The sequence below is a fragment of the Copidosoma floridanum genome, unplaced genomic scaffold (assembly GCF_036245765.1).
Source record: "Copidosoma floridanum isolate Cflo_tuat_1 unplaced genomic scaffold, Cflo_Japanese_pri ptg000001l, whole genome shotgun sequence".
NCBI lineage: Eukaryota > Metazoa > Arthropoda > Insecta > Hymenoptera > Encyrtidae > Copidosoma > Copidosoma floridanum.
In genome coordinates this window covers 26,224,006-26,234,405 of record NW_028321878.1, presented here as the reverse complement: position 1 = coordinate 26,234,405, position 10,400 = coordinate 26,224,006, and the positions used below count along the sequence as shown (strand labels likewise).

General features: G+C 36.5%; 1 protein-coding gene across 3 annotated transcripts in view; it reads left to right on the top strand.

Moving 5' to 3' along the window:
- Positions 1-2,971: 2,971 nt before the first annotated feature.
- LOC106637235 (3'-5' RNA helicase YTHDC2) overlaps positions 2,972-10,400 on the top strand; it is a 43,225-nt gene continuing 35,796 nt past the window's right edge. Inside the window, exons 1-2 of one of the 3 annotated variants that reach the window (XM_014349948.3) lie at positions 2,972-3,268; positions 3,705-3,898. In XM_014349948.3, coding sequence (XP_014205434.2) covers positions 3,075-3,268; positions 3,705-3,898 — 388 coding nt within the window. In that variant the 5' untranslated portion in view covers positions 2,972-3,074. The other 2 variants (XM_089591896.1, XM_089591892.1) reach the window with 2 other exon arrangements.

The window sequence follows — 10,400 nt, the reverse complement described above, 5'->3', positions numbered from 1 at the left end:
AGCTAGGAGCTGAGGCCCGAGGGTGGTCTAAATTTTAATTAGCCGCCACTTTCACCCGAATTGGGGAACTTTATGATTCATTAGGATTTAGGATCCGAGATATTTCGGTCATATTTTATTGTGGTAAAGATTTATGTGGTAATTCAAGTTGTGCTATTCGCTATGCGCCTATGTCAGGTGGCGCCGTCGAGTGAGAGAAATTGGCCCTCACTAAGATCGCCAGAATACACGAAGCCTTATAGGGAAGTTTTCTAATAAATTAAAAAAAAGGTTACTAAGAGTGGATTGACCAAATGAATCCGTTATTTGATCGTGTATAATGTTAGTGTACAGTAAAAAAATTTTTTTGGTGTTTTTCATGTGTACTACAAGATTGGAAAAAATAAAAACATAGATTGCTACAAGATTGGAAAAAATAAAAACATAGATTGCGACTCTGATAACATAGCATATAATATATATACAAGTGCATTATACATGCTTACACTTGTGTAAAGCTTAAAGGATACAGGATACAGGGTATTATTTAAGCTTAACAAAAGTGTAAGCATGTATAATGCACTTATATATACATATATAAATATTATATGCTATGTTATCATAGTCACAATCTATGTTTTTATTTTTTCAATCTTGTAGTACACACAACAACACCAAACAAAACTTATTACTATACACTAACATAATACACACTAAAATAACTGATTCATTTGGTCGATTTACTCTTAATAACCTTTTTTTTTAATTTTTTTAAAAATTTTCCTATAAGGCTCCGTGTATTCTTGGGCCGTACCATATAACTTTTTTTTGCTTCACAGGCCTATGTTATAACATAGGCCGATGTACAGAAAAATAGTTATGGTACGGACCCTGGCCTGACGATCTTATAGCGAGGGTCAATTTCTCTTACTCGACGGTGCCACCTGACATAAGCGCATGGTGAACATCATCTTTCTTATTAACCAGCCGCAACTCACATTAATAGATAAATAATAAAAAGTTGTCTACTAAAAATGCCATTTGCGGCAAGATAAGAATGCATCTTGTACTCAAAAATTGACCTTCAAAAAATAGACCCCCTGCCGGATCTTATCTATAATACTCATCTAAGAAAATAGATAATGTATTGTACATAACATTATAGATAAGAACATAGACATTATGTACGGCACTTAAGTACAAGTAGAATGAGACATAACATCGGACGTGGATATGTCTCTCTTGCACATTCCCACCTTTGGCAATATGCGAGAGAGACAGATATCCACGTTCAATATTGTGTCGCTTCCCGCTTGTGCTTGAGTGCCGTACATAAGAACAAGCAGTCTAATTTTCTTATATGTCTATGGATAAGAATACAATATCTATTTTTTTGGAGGTCGACTTTTGGATACAAAATGCATTTTAATCTTGCCGCAAATGGCATTTCCGTAGACAACTTTTTATTTTCTATCTATTGGTGTTTTTTGTGGCTGGTCACTAAAAAAGATCATATGGCACAACTGTAATTACCACATGACTTCTTACTACAATGAAATATGACCAAAATATTTCGGATCTCCACGAATCATAAGGTTCCTAAATTCTGGTAAAAGTGGCAGCTGGTTAAAATTTTGACCACTCTTCGGCCTTAGCTCTTGGTGATATACCCTGCTATAAAAGACGGATTCAAGTCGATTCAAATCGATTCAAATTGAGATTTGTTCAATTAAGAGGTCCAAACTCTAGCCCGAACCCTGAACACGCAATCTTGCTTCGAACTGCTTTACACGTGCTCATAATCAGGCAACCCAAGGAAGCCATAAGAGACCAGCTATGAATTATCTTAACCTCTTATATGTAGATATTTACTTACATTATATGACAATAACATCGGGCACTACTACGGATTTTGTGGGTTACCTGGGCCGAGAGCACGTGTGGAGCAGTTGGAGCGCTTAGAAATAGACTGCTCGCTCTTATGTACAGCGCACAGCGCTGAAGCACAAGTAGAAGAAGACACAACATCGAACGTGGGCATCTCTCTCTTTGGCAGTGCGAGAAAGACATAGATCAACGTTCGAAGTTGTGTCTCCTTCTACTTGTGTTTCAGCGCTGTTCATAAGAACGAGCAGTCCATTTTTCTTATTTGTCTATGTTCATAGCGCTTTGTCGACGGTGGGGATGTTGCGTTAACCAGACTTTATTTACTAGATTCGTTCACCTTACAATCCAGGGACGGTCGGGGACGGTGTGAGCGAGTTGGAGACGAAAGTGAACAAGTGCTCTTCTCCGATCGTCCGCGATCGTCCCTGACCGTACGCGATGCGCAGTTGTACACGTTAGGTTAGATTAATGCTGTATGTAAACAATAGTTTGTAAATAAAGAAGTGCAAATACAAACAAGTTTGTTTACTTTTTGCATTAATCTAACCTAACGTGTACAACTGCGCATCGCGTACGGTCAGGGACGATCAGGGACGATCGGAGAAGAGCACTTGTTCACTTTCGTCTCCGACTCGCTCACACCGTCCCCGACCGTCCCTGGATTGTAAGGTGAACGAATCTACTGACTAACTGACCCCTACGCCCCCATTCCTACTGTTGTCAATTTGCGAGAAAGACAGATACTCACACTCAATGCTGTGTCTCTTTCTACTCGTGCTTCAGCGCAGGAACGAGTCTACACTATGTTTTTCTCATATGCATAGAGGTTACTTCTTATATCTCTATGCTTATAATATGTCTATGTTCACAGTATAAGGCTGCAGTCACATGGAGCGCAATAGAGCTTGCAGGATAGCATTGTTCCCATAAGCGACTGTCTTAACCCTATGCCTATGCGCCGCGCAATAGAGCTATCCTGCAGCGCAATATAGAGTTAACAAGCCGCTTGTGGGGACAATTCTATCCTGCACGCTCTATTGCGCTCCATGTGACTGCAGCCTAAGAAACAAGGATCAGAGGATTCTCAGTCAGTGTATGAAAATAAACCTGATGTGTTGGACTAAGACAAATTAAAGATTTCATGCCTTTATCTTCGAAATCGTATTAATATAGCTCCAGCTTCTGATTGCGGGTGATATTCTTCGGAAATGCCACGTAAAAAAAATCATTACTACCGAGAGATCGGCGAGGACACGAGAATAGCTGTCAACTTGACTATCAAAAAACTCTTGGAAACTCTTGAGCAAACAGAACTTGAATTCCCTTCTTCGTACACAGCTGAAGAGAGAGCCTATATTCATAACTTGGCTCGGCAAATGGGTCTGAAATCAAAAAGCAGAGGGTGAGGGTAAAAGTCGCTGTACCTAGTCATGCTTATTGACAAAAGCCTACCTAATTTATTAACAGATACACTCTTTTTATAAGCCCTGCCTCTATCTAAACGCTCGTATTCCTTAACTTTGAGAGCTTATTCTATCTGTAGTTATGCTCCAGCTTTGAAACTGGATGTTTTGTTATAATTGATATAAAGGCAACTCATACTCTATATTACCAAGTCCAAAAGCTGAACTTCGCAGAAAAAGAGCTTCCAAACATGGAATACCGTTTAGGCTCTAGGATTAATATTTATTTGATATTATTTGTGAAAATGAAAGCCTCATTACAATTGAATTTGTAGGCAACGCTTTAGTTCACTGAAATAAGCTCTTAGTCAGCCCACTAATTATTTTATTGATGATTGCTTTATCCTATCATAATGCACGCATCTCACTTTGCAGTCGTGGAGCCAATAGATTCCTTACAGTTTATAAAAGAGCAGGCTCAACAATTGTCCAAGCCGATGCCATTGTTAAATTACAAAAGCTTTCCAGGCAATCCATTTATAGTTTGGTTAAGAAATTTCCACTCGACAATAAAGAACGGCGAGACCTTGTGCCTCCTGTTGAAAGAGAGAGAACCTGTGAAGCTGAAGGTAAGACTAATTGTGACTTTTGTATTGTGCCGTACATTTTGATGTCTCAGTTAATCGTACTTGAGAACAATTTTAAAATATGATGATACATGATGTAATGAATGTATATTCATAAAATTACATGTAACTGTTTCTAGTGTGGTCGCGGTGGCGCAACGGTAGAGTTGCAGTTTCGTCGATCTCTGAGGTTAAGCTGCATTAGGCGCGGTTAGTACTTAGATGAGTGATCGTCTGGTCTGGTCACCATTCAAGTCTCGCCCTTTCGCCTGTACTCTTGATTCTCGAAGGTCGATTAACTGTTTCTCTGACGCTTCGTCCACGTGATCTTCATAGGTGTGACTGAGTTGGTCCAGATGTTTATATACGTATATAAACATCTGGTCATAACTTGGTGCACCGATGGCTAATTAACACTATGCTTGTGTAAAAGAATGCCATGTCTGAGCCAACGGACGATGATGAATAAAAAAAAAAACTGTTTCTAGTGATCATATATCTGAGTAACGTAAATGTCCCTATCAAGGAATATTGTCCCTATGGCGGAACGATTTCTTATTTTTTGTACCAAAATTTTTATTGCTTATTTATAAGTTTACAAAAATTACAATAAATAGCTTAAAATATCTTTAAAACTTTTTTAAAAATTTTATCTGAATTCACCGATATGAGAAGTAAATAAAAAATAATTTAAGAACGTGCACTTTCTGCATCTAAAATTTATGAGGATAAGTGACACTTACTATGAAGAGAGAGGATTTCTTTACCCATGCTGTAATAATTATAAAGAATTATATGAGCTCGGAGTTAAATTTTTTTGCATGTATTGGAGCTATACTTTCGATTTATATGTATAGTTTGATGAAAAACTGAATATTTTTATTAATTTTTGCATGTTCCGTTCCATGTTCATTGTCGGTCAAAATGTACATTAAAAGGAACAGCCAAAATAACGCGTTCCTCATTACCTGCGTAAACAAGACATCTTGTCCCCATCGTGAAGCACACTTTACTGGTCGTTATTATAACGTATTGAACAATTTCGCAGTGTTGAAAGTACTATTTGTTTGTTTAATAAGATCAGATTTGTCATTGCTCATCTTAAATTAATTGGTAAGTAATGTTAAATCACAATAACTTGAAAACATAAAACTTAACCTTAAAACTCTATTCAACATAAAGTATCACTTATTTATTTTAGATTTAAGTATACAAAAATGGCAAACATGGGTGCCAAAAAAACAAAAAAAAAAGCTGAGTCTTTAAATTTAAACTCTCCTGAGATACAGTTGCATTTCGACGCCTCGTACGAAGACCAGCACAGTTTAGATTTTGCAATGTTATTTTAAACGGGAAAATCTGAACTGTACTGATCTTCGTGCGAGGCGTCAATATAATATTGCACCTTAACTTGGTATTTTAGACCCCTACAAATTATTTTGAATAATCACACAAGAATTTCAAAAAATATCTTTCTCTCTGTTTCTCTTACTTTGTTTCAAACACTTCAAAATAATCCAACATACACGAAAGCAATAAATCTTTGGAAATGCTTAACAACATTTTTACACTGCCTGAAAAGTGTTTGCCAAAAAAAAAAAGGAAAAAATTAAAGGAAAAGTAAAATTTGTCTCTGCATGCAAATCTGATCCGTGGTATAACATCGATAAACAAAAGGAAGATAAGGAAGCTGAATAAAAAAGATGCAAGAAAAAAAGAATGATTTAGTTGTTAAAAAAAAACCGATATAGAAATCAAGGAGATCGAAATTAAAATATTACAAAAAACAGGTGATGGGAAAAAAAATTGCAAGAAGAAAAAAAGTCTCAGAATGATACAAAGAAAGAGTTAGACTTGCAAATTAAAGCTATTTTATTAAATATCAAACAAGAAAAACCGTAGATAGTTTATTATAATTTATTTGAATCTAAGATTTTATATTGAAATGTACTCAAACTAGAAATATTTTGATGAAAAAAAAATTTAACTAATGTAAAAAGGAAATAAGAATAAACAATAATTTTAAGTAATAAAAAGAAATAAATACGAAATTTATAAAGTAGAAAGTAAATTATATATATTTCACCTTGGCTGACTCCCTCTCAGTTATTATTACCTTTAAATTATACATAAATAATTTGAAAAATCTATATATATTCATTTCAAATCATGTTCCGTGATGGGGACAATGACTGCGGAACAGTGCTGCCTAACTACTGCAGACGTTCCGTTTAATGTACATTTTGATCACCTTCTTATTTATCACATAAATTTTTTAATTCTGCTTAAATTTTGATACAAAACAGCAACCTACGTTCAAAAACAGATAACCCACCATTATTGATCGAAATTTTATGATTAAACGTTAAAAAAAATTTTTTATCTGTAATAAAAGTAAATCGATACCAAAATTCGTTCCGTGGTAGGGACATTTACCTTAATAGTTTTGTTCGGTTATGCGACTCGCGGGGCCGCTAGCTAATCGGGTCGAGCCGTCGAGGTTTTGACCATAAGCTTAGATATTGGCTCCGTGCATATAGTGAGCTTTCAGGGAGTGAGAAGACACCGTTGGGACCGGTGCTAATTGGCCAGCCGCCCAGTGTTGCCAGATCAGTTGATGTTCATGTCGACACTCACCAAACCAAAACCGCCAATAAGCGCCACTTTCAAATTTCTCAAAATTGCCTATTCATATATACGGTTAGAACCTTAAATACTTGAAAAAATATGTGTGTGAAAGGGTTGTCAAAATGTTCTTACATAAATGAGTAGTTTCAAAATCCAATACAAGAAGGTTTTTTATTCACAATATGATATTTATAATAAATATGTAGACTAATATTAACTTCTCAAGAGTCTAAGCATATATTATGTTTAATTTTATTTGAGATCGTTGCATTTATAAATGTGACTTTTCTTACCCCTATAAACACATTGATACTTATTTAAACATTTTGGAAGTCGTAAGTTCAGAAAAATCTTGTAAGAGTTATTTAAAGAGAAAACACAAGTACTAAATAAGGTACCGTTACCTCATGTCTCTTTCCCATGCGGTGTTATAAATCCTCTTTCTGGGCAACATTTTTAAAGGACTGACCTTCTTTTTACACTCATTTAAAAAAAAAAGATATTATAAAAGCAAAAGGCTTTTTTTATATTCTTTATTGCCCTCATCATGATAACGAAAGCAATGTACTATTAGTACAAAAATACTCTAAATTTTTCAATAAACACAATACCTTCACGTAAAAAGATGCGCACAGTCAGATATATCATCTGTCACTGAGACCACAATATGTGCTGCAAGCAGCAATCGAGCACGCACGCCGCACACAATAAGTAAAATTATTCGAAATTGAAATAGGCGTTATATTACTTAACGCTGTTCACATTCACGGAATATATATTCACAAAATGTCCATGCACACACTACTTAATTTACATGAGTGGATAAATGCATGCCTCAGATGATAGGAGTAATCGAAGATCGAACCGGCACTTCCTTGTCAAAACTTGAAGGTCTTTACAATGAACGTACTTATTATGCTATATCTTATCTTACTAATTTATAATGCAAAGTAGCTAAAATTGTTGTAATCGCTAACTGCGAAAACTACTGAACCGATTTTGCTGAAATTTTTCATACTGATTCTTGATGATTCCGAGATGGTTTTCGTATAGTTTTTTTCTTGAAAAAGTTAATACCAATAGCGTTAAATAAGCTTAAGGTTTTTCTAAAATAAGCTAGCTTTGCCCTTTAGTTCAGTAGGATCCGCTAGGTGGCGTGGAGGTAAAATTCAAGCCACCCGCAATCAAAAATAGTGAAAAGTGGTTATGAGATGCCCCATCGAGTTGACGATTATCGTAGTCGATCATCGGCACTACATCGAGAACAGAGTAGTGCGCCGTGCAGCTGGGCATTCCGGCTACTGATGACACTCTTCTTTTTTTATGGGTAAGCGAATTAAATCGGATTAAACCCCGGATTGCGATGGCGCAACGTTAGAGTTGCAGTTCCGTTGATCTCTAAGGTTAAGCTGAATTCAGCGCGCTTAGTACTTGGATGGATGACCGCCTGGTGACCATTCAGGTCTCGCCGTTTCGCCTGTGCTCTTGATTCTCGAGGGTTGATTAACTGTTTCTCTTTTGCTTCGACATCGTGATCATAGGTGTGACTATAAGTTTTTCCAGATGTTTATATATGCGTATAAACATCAGGTCATAACTCAGGTGCACCGATGGCTGGAAAAAACTATTCTTGTGTAAAAAAAGCCATATCTGAGCCTACGGGCGATAATAAACAAAAAAAAAAAATAAAACTATATATGCCAACACTGACTGCAGTATCTCGTGAAAGAACACATTACATTTAAAAAGCTACTGCGCAATTTCAAGTGCACAGTTTAAATCGTGCTCGAGCACTCAAAAACACGCTCTATTTAAAAAACGTAACAGTGGATTTTTAAAAATACTAATAAATTAACCACGTTGAATAAAATTTTGAAAATAGACTAAAAATCGCCATGCAAATATCCTTACCGCCAGTAAAAATCGCTATAGCCACGTAAAAAAATTACGTCGCCAGTATAAAGTAAAAATTGCCACTTTGGCTATAAATCGCCATATCTAGCAACACTGCAGCTGCCATTTGAGGCTCATGGGGACTTTAGTCATATACTTGTGTATATGTTCATATCCATACATATATTTGTATGTCGTGACATATATATGCTAAATGCTACTTTATTAAGCTAACGCCTCACGCCTTTCCCCATGAGCCTCAAATGGCGGACATTGTCTCCTCACTCCTTCGAAGCTCACTACGTACATACACCGTGCTGCTTGCCGCCTGCCCTCATTTCATACCCCTGACCCCCAACCCGTGTTAAATATTATGGAAGCATATAGAGCTCGGCGAACTCCGCGAGCAACTGGTCAATTTTGACTCGAAAAAAAAACCCAAAACTGTGGAATCGTTAGCACTGCTTGTAACCGCTTTGTAAAAAACTGTTGGATCAATTTTTTGCAAAAAAATTGAATGTGATGCCATCGTGCGAGAGCCATGAAAAGTATCTCCTCTACCCTTTGTAGTGTGTCTATACTAACAAAATTGGTGTCAATCGTTTGCAATTCAATTGTCGTTTATGTTTAACAATTATAAATTGTCATATTTTTATGTATAGCTGGTAGAATAATTGTTTTTGTCCAATGTGCGATTTTTTTCTCTCATCACAGTCATAGACATACAAAGAAATGTAGACTGCTTGTTCTTACGTACAGCGCTCAAGCACAAGTAGAGCGAGACGCAACATCTGACGTGGGTATCTGTCTCTCTAGCACATTGCCAAAGGTGGAAATGTGCGATGCTGTGTCTCTTTTCTCATATGTCTATGATCACAATCCCGAGTAGAAATAAAAGTGGGTAGCCCAGCTTAAATGCATGGTCCAAATCAAGCAACCAAGCCTGGCCGCAGGTGGGTTTGTAATTGGATTACTTGGCATGACTTTCGCCCAGTAATCACCCACTTCCGTCTGCACTGATATTGGGTTATACAAGCATGCTTGTAAGTTTATATGCATATAAGTTAATATAAATATTCATGTGTGTGCTGCGAGCGCGCATATCATACTATACATTTGTATACTTATACATAGACGTCTCTGTATTATACTGATCTGCAGCAGCGTTGGGTTAGGCGGATTCAATATCGGAACTTTTTCCCTAGATCGTATATATAGCTATACGATCTAGGGAGAATGTTCCGTCGAGCAGACAACTCAGCAGTGAAGGGGCATTGCCAAAGACACGCGAAAATTCAAAATTGTAATATTAATAACACAAGTGCCTATCACCCAATGACCCGGGGCGCTAACTGGCCACTCTGTTAAAGAAATAATTATTGAAATAACACAAGTGCCTATCACCTCATGACACGGGGCGCTTACTAGTCACTCTGTTAAATAAATAATTATAAATAACACAAGCGCCTATCACCCAATGACCCGTGGCGCTTACTGGCCACTCTTTTAAATAAATAATTATTAGAATAACACAAGCACCTATCACCCAATGACCCGGGGCGCTTACTGGCAACTCTGTTAAATAAATAATTATTAATAAATAACACAAGTGCCTATTACCGTATAACCTGGGGCGCTAATTGCAAATCAAGTAAATAAATAATTATTAATAAATATGTCAAGCACCTTTTTCCTGATGATCCAGGACACTTATTTGCAACACTATTAAATAATAAAAAGTTGATCGATAACATATGTAAACATATCACAATTTTGATTGCCTATCTAGTACCACAAAGATCTTTTTAAATGGCGCTATTATAATTTCTTGATAATTTATTATTCAATAGTAGCCAGTAAGCGCCCCGGGTCATAAGGTGATAGGCGCTTGTGTTATTTTAATAATTATTTATTTAAAAGAGTGGCCAGTAAGTGCCCCGGGTCATTAGGTGATAGGCGCTTGTGTTATTAATAATTATTTATT